The sequence below is a fragment of the Ranitomeya imitator genome, chromosome 6, assembly GCF_032444005.1.
Source record: "Ranitomeya imitator isolate aRanImi1 chromosome 6, aRanImi1.pri, whole genome shotgun sequence".
Classification (NCBI taxonomy): domain Eukaryota; kingdom Metazoa; phylum Chordata; class Amphibia; order Anura; family Dendrobatidae; genus Ranitomeya; species Ranitomeya imitator.
Window position 1 is genome coordinate 576,515,435 of NC_091287.1, and position 12,804 is coordinate 576,528,238.

Here is a 12,804-nt window from a genome sequence, read left to right on the forward strand (position 1 = left end):
GGTGGTTGGGCATTTAGGAAATAGCGACCACAATATTGTGCAGTTTCACCTGTCTTTCACTAGGGGGACTTGTCAGGGAGTCACAAAAACATTGAACTTTAGGAAGGCAAAGTTTGAACAGCTTAGAGATGCCCTTAATCTGGTAGACTGGGACAATATCCTCAGAAATGAGAATACAGATAATAAATGGGAAATGTTTAAGAACATCCTAAATAGGCAGTGTAAGCGGTTTATACCTTGTGGGAATAAAAGGACTAGAAATAGGAAAAACCCAATGTGGCTAAACAAAGAAGTAAGACAGGCAATTAACAGTAAAAAGAAAGCATTTGCGCTACTAAAGCAGGATGGCACCATTGAAGCTCTAAAAAACTATAGGGAGAAAAATACTTTATCTAAAAAACTAATTAAAGCTGCCAAAAAGGAAACAGAGAAGCACATTGCTAAGGAGAGTAAAACTAATCCCAAACTGTTCTTCAACTATATCAATAGTAAAAGAATAAAAACTGAAAATGTAGGCCCCTTAAAAAATAGTGAGGAAAGAATGGTTGTAGATGACGAGGAAAAAGCTAACATATTAAACACCTTCTTCTCCACGGTATTCACGGTGGAAAATGAAATGCTAGGTGAAATCCCAAGAAACAATGAAAACCCTATATTAAGGGTCACCAATCTAACCCAAGAAGAGGTGCGAAACCGGCTAAATAAGATTAAAATACATAAATCTCCGGGTCCGGATGGCATACACCCACGAGTACTAAGAGAACTAAGTAATGTAATAGATAAACCATTATTTCTTATTTTTAGTGACTCTATAGCGACAGGGTCTGTTCCGCAGGACTGGCGCATAGCAAATGTGGTGCCAATATTCAAAAAGGGCTCTAAAAGTGAACCTGGAAATTATAGGCCAGTAAGTCTAACCTCTATTGTTTGTAAAATATTTGAAGGGTTTCTGAGGGATGTTATTCTGGATTATCTCAATGAGAATAACTGTTTAACTCCATATCAGCATGGGTTTATGAGAAATCGCTCCTGTCAAACCAATCTAATCAGTTTTTATGAAGAGGTAAGCTATAGGCTGGACCACGGTGAGTCATTGGACGTGGTATATCTCGATTTTTCCAAAGCGTTTGATACCGTGCCGCACAAGAGGTTGGTACACAAAATGAGAATGCTTGGTCTGGGGGAAAATGTGTGTAAATGGGTTAGTAACTGGCTTAGTGATAGAAAGCAGAGGGTGGTTATAAATGGTATAGTCTCTAACTGGGTCGCTGTGACCAGTGGGGTACCGCAGGGGTCAGTATTGGGACCTGTTCTCTTCAACATATTCATTAATGATCTGGTAGAAGGTTTACACAGTAAAATATCGATATTTGCAGATGATACAAAACTATGTAAAGCAGTTAATACAAGAGAAGATAGTATTCTGCTACAGATGGATCTGGATAAGTTGGAAACTTGGGCTGAAAGGTGGCAGATGAGGTTTAACAATGATAAATGTAAGGTTATACACATGGGAAGAGGGAATCAATATCACCATTACACACTGAACGGGAAACCACTGGGTAAATCTGACAGGGAGAAGGACTTGGGGATCCTAGTTAATGATAAACTTACCTGGAGCAGCCAGTGCCAGGCAGCAGCTGCCAAGGCAAACAGGATCATGGGGTGCATTAAAAGAGGTCTGGATACACATGATGAGAGCATTATACTGCCTCTGTACAAATCCCTAGTTAGACCGCACATGGAGTACTGTGTCCAGTTTTGGGCACCGGTGCTCAGGAAGGATATAATGGAACTAGAGAGAGTACAAAGGAGGGCAACAAAATTAATAAAGGGGATGGGAGAACTACAATACCCAGATAGATTAGCAAAATTAGGATTATTTAGTCTAGAAAAAAGACGACTGAGGGGCGATCTAATAACCATGTATAAGTATATAAGGGGACAATACAAATATCTCGCTGAGGATCTGTTTATACCAAGGAAGGTGACGGGCACAAGGGGGCATTCTTTGCGTCTGGAGGAGAGAAGGTTTTTCCACCAACATAGAAGAGGATTCTTTACTGTTAGGGCAGTGAGAATCTGGAATTGCTTGCCTGAGGAGGTGGTGATGGCGAACTCAGTCGAGGGGTTCAAGAGAGGCCTGGATGTCTTCCTGGAGCAGAACAATATTGTATCATACAATTATTAGGTTCTGTAAAAGGACGTAGATCTGGGGATTTATTATGACGGAATATAGGCTGAACTGGATGGACAAATGTCTTTTTTCGGCCTTACTAACTATGTTACTATGTTACTATGTTACTCCCACACAGGCGGGAACAATAATTATCAATGCCGCCATCGCTGCAAAGATTTTCAATCACACAGAACAAAGTATGCTGCCACCTGCTCCGATTAACGGGTCTGGAGCCAACCCAAATCAGTAGCGCAATTAATTTCAGAGGACGCACAGTCGTATAGAGCAGAAGAGACAAGCTAGAAATTAAATATTTTACTCCCTGAAAAATTAGGCAGTGTTTACAAAGTATAAAACGATATTAGAAAGGAGATGATCATATGTACATTGCAACTACACATAAAATAAGGATTAAAATAGAAGATTACACTCACATTTTACTTACATCATTGCGGGCTAGGAACCAGACATCACAATGCATGACAAAGAGTCTTCATGCATTAAGGTCCCAAGCAAGAATGAAAGCCGGCTAAGTGCAGTAACCTATACCTCTGAGCTTGTGACATCACTAAAGGGGCTGGTTAATGATATGTACTAATCTGATAGTTATTTACATTTTTCCAAAGTCTCAAACAAAGGCATTCCTGAGTGAGAGGGGAGGGACCACGAGTGGCTTTACAGCATTGGTCACCTGCAGTTTTAAGCCACACCCTGCTCACACACTAGGTTCAAGTTACCCAGTGTTGCTGCTCTAGGCTTTGCCATTGGATGGAGGAATGCAGAGGGGGGGGGAGGGAGAAAGGGGGTCGCAGCTACATTGTGTGTGTGTAGAAAGCCATGTCCTTCTGAAACTAAACTCACAATAGAACATTTTTGGCATTATCGTGACACCCGCTTAAGTAGTAATCCGATGCTCTGTTTGTGCTAGGCGCTGAGCTTAGATATGTGCGTGTCGCTCTACCCTGGCACACCCCAAATATGTAACTTTCACATCCATCTCACTACCTGGGGTCGAATTATTCCCTCTTGAATAACGCTCATACACAACAGAACGCACATGGCTGGTGTCACGAATCCCAGGGAGGATATTTTTATCAACCCACTACTGCCACCAATATGCCATGAATCACAGAGGGATAACGTTATCATCCCCACCGCTGACACCAATATGTCATGAACTGGGGGCGCTTGGTTGGCCCCGGTTCTTTTCTGAAGGGGATTTATCTATATCCCACTTTCCAATTCCGGCTTGGAACTTGCAGCTCTCTGGTTCCCCTTTTACCCTCAGGTCAGACAGGGTACTGCACCTAGGGTAATTAGTCACCAGAAAGGCTGCCTTACTATGTACTGGCTATTGGTCACACTTGCAGCGAGGGCGATATAACTACTCCCACTCAGGCGGGAACAATAATTATCAACGCTGTCCGTCGCTGCCAGTTTCCCCAAAGGTGCAGGACAAATCCGCTGCCACCAGCTCCTATCTCTAAATCAATAATGGGTCAGGAGCCAACCCAACTAAAAAAAGTCACAGAGAAAAAAGCAGAGATGTTTACCTGCTGAAGCCTCCAACCAAATGCACACGCAGGGTGCAGCGGACCCGATTAATGATGGCAAACACACAGGTGCAAAAAATACAGATGAAACAACCAATTTCAATCCAGTGTTGGCTGTTGCAGGGTGTAGTCGGACCAAGATGGCTCTGTAAACTGTTGGCCTCTGTTCGCACAGCATGCATTTTGTAGCACTGGGCAGCCCGCCTGTATGTTCGTTACTAATAGGTTGTAAACCAGATGCTCTGCGTTGCCGGTGTGAATAATACCACATACAGACTATTATCTCTTATCTTTTTGTGCACTAATACCAAACAGCCAACACTGGATTGAAAGTGACTGTTTCATCTGTATTTTTTGCAGCTGTGTGTTTGCCATCATTAATCGGGTCCGCTGCACCCTGCTAGTGCATTTGGTTGGAGGCTTCAGCAGTTAAACATCTCAGCTTTTTTCCTCTGTGACTTTTTTAAATTTTTTGGAGGATTTCTAAGTCCACTTTTTGTGTCGGAGAGCTTTTAGCCAACCCAACTAGTAGCGTAATTTTACTTCAGAGGACGTGACAGTACATTATAGAGCAAGGAGAAACAAAGCTAATAATTTTATATATTTTACTCCAAAAGGTAGGCAGTGTTTACAAAAAGGGTAAAAAGATATTATAAAAGAAGACAAGTATCGTATGTACAGACAATTACAAAAATAACAGGGATGAAAGGTGAAAATCAACTTACAGTTCTTTCATATCATTCAATGGCATGCGATATGGTGGCGGGGAAGGGGCCCCTCCCCAAAATCTTCAGGTCAGATTGCACACCCTGTCGTAGCTGAATCCCCCAGCAAAAGACCCCCATTGTCTGGGCCTCTGAGTTTTATACCTTTGCCCAAAAGTAAGGGTCTTCCCCCCCCCCCCCCGGATGACCTTGTGGTGTGGGCAGAGCTATGGAATGCACTCCTCTTTCTTGTTTATATGAAAAACATCATCCCACATATCTCGGCGTATGAACCTCGTAGAAAGATGACACCCATGTTATTATGCTCAGCGTGACATGGGTGTTACAGAACCCCCAGCACCAAGAATATGTTATGCAGTATATATTATGTATAATAGGTTCCATGTGAAATGCATCAGTCCACAGGCTGCGCCCCTGGTCAGAGGGGACAAGATATTCCCCTTTTGTCCTCCCCACAGTATTCCCACAGTAAATACCAGCAGGCTCAGGCCCCCTGCGGCTATTGTAATGTATGTCTGGCCTGCTTTTTCTATTGGCCTGCCCTCTGTATCTGTGTTATATATTCTGTGTGCTGTGAATAAAGTGGGTTCTTTTAGACTGGAAATACGTGGAGTAGCAGTCAGCTTTTATATGCTCTCACGTAATCAAGGAATTCCAGCCAGCGTCCTTCATTCAGACTCCAGCAAAAGCAGAGTGGACCTCCTGAAACACGGGGGGTGCTGAAAGAGGTACTACAGCACAGCAGACCCCGTTACACATGGAGGTTCATTTAAGTATAAAAATGGGGTAGCTGGATGAGCCGGTTAAGTAGTAATCCGTTTCCCATTTGTGTTGGTTCTGGAACCTAGAAAACGCACTGGCTGGTAGTTCTACCAAGGCACATGTCAAAAATGTATTTGTCTCACTTCTATCATTAATCATTGCTATGATATTTACATAGTAACATAGTAACATAGTTAGTAAGGCCGAAAAAAGCCATTTGTCCATCCAGTTCAGCCTATATTCCATCATAATAAATCCCCAGATCTACGTCCTTCTACAGAACCTAATAATTGTATGATACAATATTGTTCTGCTCCAGGAAGACATCCAGGCCTCTCTTGAACCCCTCGACTGAGTTCGCCATCACCACCTCCTCAGGCAATCAATTCCAGATTCTCACTGCCCTAACAGTAAAGAATCCTCTTCTATGTTGGTGGAAAAACCTTCTCTCCTCCAGACGCAAAGAATGCCCCCTTGTGCCCGTCACCTTCCTTGGTATAAACAGATCCTCAGCGAGATATTTGTATTGTCCCCTTATATACTTATACATGGTTATTAGATCGCCCCTCAGTCGTCTTTTTTCTAGACTAAATAATCCTAATTTCGCTAATCTATCTGGGTATTGTAGTTCTCCCATCCCCTTTATTAATTTTGTTGCCCTCCTTTGTACTCTCTACATTAGCAAGGACAAAGAAACCTTGGTTTTTCCATGTGCTTCTACTTGTACTTTCAGTTTAACCCCTTTCTGACATCTGACGTACTATCCAGTCGAGGTGGTTTGACCACCGACGGGATAGTACGTTATCACTGATCAGCCGTGCTCAAGGGGGGAGCGTGGTCTATCGGGGCCGGGTGTCAGCTGAATATCGCAGCTGACATCCGGCACTATGTGACCGCTCCTGGCACATTAACCCCCGGAATACTGCGATCAAAGATGATCGCAGCTTTTCGGCAGCACAGGGAAGCATCGCACATGGAGGGGGCTCCCTGCGTGCTTCCCTGAGACCCTCGGAGCAACGCGATTTGATCGCGTTGCTCAGATGGTCTCCTACCTCCATCTCCCTGAAGGCCCGGATCCAAAATGGCCGCGTGGGGCCTTCCGGGTCCTGCAGGGAGGTGGCTTTTATGCGCCTGCTCAGAGCAGGCGCCAGGAAGCCTCCCTGCAGTGCCTGTGCGATCTGTCACTATAATGTGATGTCCCCCCGGGACAATGTAAAAAAAAAAAATATTTACATTTGTAAAAAAAAAAAAATCCTAAATAATGAAAAAAAAATATATATGTGTATATATATATATATATATATATATATATATATATATATATATATATATATACGGTATATTGTTCCAATAAATACATTTCTTTATCTAAATTAAAAAACACAATAAAAGTACACATATTTAGTATCGCCGCGTCTGTAGCGACCCGACCTATAAAACTGTCCCACTAGTTAACTCCTTCAGTGGATATCGTAAAAAAAAAAAAAATCGAGGCAAAAAATGACGCTTTAATATCATACCGCCAAACAAAAAGTGGAATAACATGCGATCAAAAAGACGGATATAAATAACCATGGTACGGCTGGAAACGTCATCTTGTCCCGCAAAAAACGAGCCGCCATACAGCATCATCAGCAAAAAAAATAAAAAAGTTATAGTCCCCAGAATAAAGCGAAAAATAATATTTTTTTTTATAAAATAGTTTTTATCGTATAAAAGCACCAAAACATAAAAAAGATATAAATGAGGTATCGCTGTAATCGTACTGACCCGAAGAATAAAACTGCTTTATCAATTTTACCAAACGCGGAACAGTATAAACCCCCCCCCAAAAGAAATTCATGAATAGCTGGTTTTCGGTCATTCTGCCTCACAAAAATCTGAATAAAAAGTGATCAAAAAATGTCACGTGCCCAAAAATGTTACCAATAAAAACGACAACTCGTCCCGCAAAAAACAAGACCTCACATGACTCTGTGGACCAAAATATGGAAAAATTATAGCTCTCAAAATGTGGAGATGCAAAAACTATTTTTTGCAATAAAAAGCGTCTTTCAGTGTGTGACGGCTGCCAATCATAAAAATCCGCTAAAAAAACCCGCTATAAAAGTAAATCAAACCCCCCTTCATCACCCCTTTAGTTAGGGAAAAATAATAAAATTTAAGAAAATGTATTTATTTCCATTTTCCCATTAGGGCTAGGGTTAGGGTTGGGGCTAAAGTTAGGCTTAGGGTTGGTGCTAAGGTTAGGGTTGGGGTTAGGGTTGGGGCTAAAGTTAGGGTTTGGATTACATTTACAGTTGCGATTAGAGTTGAGATTAGGGTTAGGGTTATGGTTGGGATTAGGGTTTCTGTTTGAATTGGGGGGTTTCCACTGTTTAGGCACATCAGGGGCTCTCAAAAACGAGACATGGCGTCCGATCTCAATTCCAGACAATTCTGCGTTGAAAAAGTAAAACAGTGCTCCTTCCCTTCCGAGCTCTCCCGTGTGCCCAAACAGGAGTTTACCCCAACATATGGGGTATCAGCGTACTCAGGACAAATAGGACAACAACTTTTGGGGTCCAATTTCTCCTATTACCCATGGGAAAATACAAAACTGGGGGCTAAAAAATAATTTTTGTGGAAAAAAAATAATTTTTATTTTCACGGCTCTGCATTATAAACTGTAGTGAAACACTTGGAGGTTCAAAGTTTTCACAACACATCTAGATAAGTTCCTTAGGGTGTCTCCTTTCCAAAATGGTGTCACTTGTGGGGGGTTTCAATGTTTAGGCACATCAGGGGCTCTCCAAACGCAACATGGCGTCCTATCTCAATTCCAGTCAATTTTGCATTGAAAAGTCAAATGGCGCTCCTTCCCTTCCGAGCTCTGCCATGCGCCCAAACAGTGGTTTACCCCCATATGTGGGGTATCGGCGTACTCAGGACAAATTTTACAACATCTTTTGGGGTCCAGTTTCTTCTGTTACCCTTGGTAAAATAGAACAAATTGGAGCTCAAAAAATTTTTTGTGAAAAAAAGTTAAATGTTCATTTTTTTTAAACATTCCAAAAATTCCTGTGAAACACCTGAAGGGTTAATAAACTTCTTGAATGTGGTTTTGAGCACCTTGAGGGGTGCAGTTTTTAGAATGGTGTCACACTTGGGTATTTTCTATCATATAGACCCCTCAAAGTGACTTCAAATGTCCCTAAAAAAAAATGGTGTTGTAAAAATGAGAAATTGCTGGTCAACTTTTAACCCTTATAACTCCCTGACAAAAAAAATTTGGTTCCAAAATTGTGCTGATGTAAAGTAGAAATGTGGGAAATGTTACTTATTAAGTATTTTGTGTGACATATCTCTGTGATTTAAGGGCATAAAAATTCAACATAGGAAAATTGCGAAATTTTCAAAATTTTTGCCAAATTTACGTTTTTTCAAGATCCGTTGAAGCGTTCCAGAGTTAAAACCAGTGGTCATAATTGTAAAAATTGGCCCGGTCATTAACGTGCAAACCACCCTTGGGGGTAAAGGGGTTAAGGTTATAAAACTCCTCAGTGAGGGCTGCTGGCACACTGGTCTCACATTACAGTTGTACAGCGGGGGAGAGGGAGGGGGGAGTGAAATCGCACACAGGCACATGCAGGCAGAGGAAACTGCAGCTGAGAGCCCTGTATGTGTAATTAAAATAATAAGAAATTCTTCATATTTCTTGACAGCTGGAAACAAAGAAAGGGTTTTCTGCTAACCCCCGTGTCAGGAAATAGGAAGAAGTTCTGATTACCTCAGTTACACATACAGAGTTCTCAGCTGCAGATTCCTCTGCCTGCCAGCACAAGGCTGGAATGCTAAACCACTCTTCCTCTTTCCCCCTGCTATGGAGCTGTAATGTGAGACCAGCGTGCCAGCAACATACTGAGGAATTTTTATGGCTTTGTGCTGAGAAATCCAGTCTCCTGTCTAAACCCCTCATCCCCCCTCCTGCCTGATACAGCGATAACTGGTACAGCAACTTTCAACCGCATGGGACTCTTTTGTTCTTGAAAAGTGATGTATAATGGCACCGATCAGGGATAGAGAGATAAGGGTTACATATTCCGAATGTCCACTGAGCGATCTATAACTCACTGAAATCGCTAGGATCTAAACTCACGAAATGCAACGAACGGATATCTCCGTTAGCGGGTCATATAGCTACGCCGTTTTTACACTTAAAAGAACCCCCCTGACGTGTTGAGCATTGTGTCGTTCTTCTATGATGTTCATACAGCGAGTTATGTATACAAATGGCTTGTCAGAACTCTAAGAAAGGGGAGTATTCAGCCTCTGAGTGAGGTCACCACAGGGAGAGTGCCTTGGTTTTGGGCAGGGAGATAATAGAGTGAGGCATCAGTCTTCACTAGTCTTTTGTCCTGGGTCTAGCTGTGAGACAGATCTGTAATGCATCTAGATGTATGCCCATCCCCCACAGCAAATGGTCTGCCATGAGATGAAATGAAATAGCGAACTGTAAGTGTATTTCAACTTTAATCCCATTTTATTTGTAATTGTACTGTACATACGATACTTGTCTACTTTTATAATATCTTTTTATACTTCTGTAAATACTGCCTACCTTTTTGGAGTAAAATATATAAAATCACCAGTCTTGTTTTCCTTGCTCTATAATGTACTGTCACGTCCTCCGAAGTGAATTACGCTACTAATCTGGATTGGCTACGGACCCGTTATTAATTAAGAAATCGGAGCTGGTGGCAGCGGATTTGTCCTGTGCATTTGGGAGGCTTTGAAGCGACGGTGGCGTTGATAATTATTGTTCCCGCCTGAGTGGGAGTAGTTATATCGCCCTCGCTGCAGTGTGCCCATTAGACAGTACAAAGTAAGGCAGCCTTTCTGGTGACTAATTATCCTAGGTGCAGTGCCCTGTCTGACCTGAGGGTAAGGGGGCGCCAGAGAGCTGCAAGTTCCAAACCAGAACTGGGAAGCGCGATATAGATAAATCCCCTTCAGAAGGAACCAGGGGCAACCAAACAACTCCGATTCATGACAAATTGGTGTGAGCGGGTGGGATAATAAAGTTATCCTCCCTGGGATCCGTGACACCCCACATTCTTGAGGGAGGGGGAACAGAGTCACGCACTGGAGGTTCAGTTACAGCTGTATTATCAGCAGGGAGAAGGAGCTTGGAGGAAAGGGGGTCAAAATCGCACAGTGTGTGTTTGTACCCAGACCTAATGGATGTAGCAGAGCTCAGTGTGTGTGATAATAGAGAATCAAATACATCATATTCCTGACAGTTGACACTGACCCTAGTGTACTTCTCACCCCTGAGTGCTGGCACTGACCCTGGTGTGCTGCTCACCCCCGAATGTTCACGCTGACCCTGGCGTGCTGTCTGCCCCCAAATGTTGGCGCTGACTCTTGCGTGCTGTCCGCCCCGAGTGTTGGCGCTGACCCTGGGGTGTTGCTCGCCCTGAGTGCTGTCGCTGACCCTGGCGTGCTGCTCACCCCCGAGTGTTGGCGCTGACCCTGGCGTGCTGCTCGCTCCCGAGTGTTGGCACTGACCCTGGCGTGCTTCTCGCTCCCAAGTGTTGGCGCTGACCCTGGCGTGCTGCTCGCTCCCGAGTGTTGGCGCTGACCCTGGCGTGCTGCTCACTCCCGAGTGTTGGCACTGACCCTGGCGTGCTGCTCGCTCCCGAATGTTGGCACTGACCCTGGCGTGCTGCTCGCTCCCAAGTGTTGGCGCTGACCCTGGCGTGCTGCTCGCTCCCGAGTGTTAGCGCTGACCCTAGCGTGCTGCTCGCTCCTGAGTGTTGGCGCTGACCCTAGTGTGCTGCTCACCCCCGAGTATTATCGCTGACCCTGGCGTGCTGCTCGCTCCCAAGTGTTAGCACTGACCCTAGCGTGTTGCTCGCCCCCGAGTATTATCGCTGACCCTGGCGTGCTGCTCGCTCCCAAGTGTTGGCGCTGACCCTGGCGTGCTGCTCGCTCCCGAATGTTGGCACTGACCCTGGCGTGCTGCTCGCTCCCAAGTGTTGGCGCTGACCCTGGCGTGCTGCTCGCTCCCGAGTGTTGGCGCTGACCCTGGCGTGCTGCTCGCTCCCGAGTGTTAGCGCTGACCCTAGCGTGCTGCTCGCTCCTGAGTGTTGGCGCTGACCCTAGTGTGCTGCTCACCCCCGAGTATTATCGCTGACCCTGGCGTGCTGCTCGCTCCCAAGTGTTAGCACTGACCCTAGCGTGTTGCTCGCCCCCGAGTATTATCGCTGACCCTGGCGTGCTGCTCGCTCCCAAGTGTTGGCGCTGACCCTGGCGTGCTGCTCGCTCCCGAATGTTGGCACTGACCCTGGCGTGCTGCTCGCTCCCAAGTGTTGGCGCTGACCCTGGCGTGCTGCTCGCTCCCGAGTGTTAGCGCTGACCCTAGCGTGCTGCTCGCTCCTGAGTGTTGGCGCTGACCCTAGTGTGCTGCTCACCCCCGAGTATTATCGCTGACCCTGGCGTGCTGCTCGCTCCCGAATGTTGGCGCTGACCCTAGAGTGCTGCTCGCCCCCGAGTATTATCGCTGACCCTGGCGTGCTGCTCGCTCCCAAGTGTTAGCACTGACCCTAGCGTGTTGCTCGCTCCCGAGTGTTGGCGCTGACCCTGGAGTGCTGCTCACCACCGAATGTTGGCTAAGAACCTGGCATACTGTCTGCCCCCCAGTATTGGCGCTGACCCTAGTGTGCTGCTCACCCCCGAGTATTATCGCTGACCCTGGCGTGCTGTTCGACCCCGAGTGTTGGTGCTGACCCTTGCGTGCTCTTCGCCCCTGAGTGTTGACACTGACCCTGGCATTGTATCTGTGCCTCAGGTCTGCCTTTCTGAGGGCCTGGCTGAGATCACAGAATTCCACTGCACCATGCAGGAAGTGTCACAGTGGATTGGACAGGTGGAGGGACGTCTTAACACTGCCGGACCCCCGAGCATCATAATGGAGACTGTCACCAACCAGATCCAGGAACACAAGGTGCAACATACAACTCAGAGGGCTCAAAGTAGATGACGGGTGCCCCACAATCCAGCTGACTGGCGAGAGACGTGATTAGGACATTAATCAGCAGAGACATGATATCACTGTAGATTTTTAAATGCAGTTCTAGGGGTGACTGGAGGATAAGACACAATGTAACAGCAGAATAGTGACTACAGCTCTGGAGGTGACTGGAGGATAAGACACGATGTAACAGCAAAATAGTGACTACAGCTCTGGAGGTGACTGGAGGATAAGACACAATGTAACAGCAGAATAGTAACTACAGCTCTGGAGGTGACTGGAGGATAAGACACGATGTAACAGCAGAATAGTGACTACAGCTCAGGAGGTGACTTGAGGATAAGACACAATGTAACAGCAGAATAGTGAGCGCAGCTCTGGGATGACCGGAGGGTAGACGTGCAGCAGAATAGTGAGCTCAGCTCTGGGATGACCGGAGGGGAGACGTGCAGCAGAATAGTGAGCGCAGCTCTGGGATGACCGGAGGGGAGACGTGCAGCAGAATAGTGAGCGCAGCTCTGGGATGACCGGAGGGGAGATGTGCAGCAGAATAGTGAGCGCAGCTCTGGG

At 45.5% G+C, this 12,804-nt stretch overlaps 1 protein-coding gene across 2 annotated transcripts in view; it reads left to right on the plus strand.

Annotated features, from left to right (window-relative positions):
• The window catches only part of LOC138643275 (microtubule-actin cross-linking factor 1, isoforms 6/7-like), a 367,371-nt gene that overhangs the window by 257,585 nt on the left and 96,982 nt on the right, over positions 1-12,804 (plus strand). For both annotated transcript variants that reach the window (XM_069732207.1, XM_069732208.1), the window contains one exon: positions 12,052-12,207. In XM_069732207.1, the coding sequence (XP_069588308.1) occupies positions 12,052-12,207 (156 nt within the window). The remainder of the gene's footprint in view (positions 1-12,051; positions 12,208-12,804) is intronic.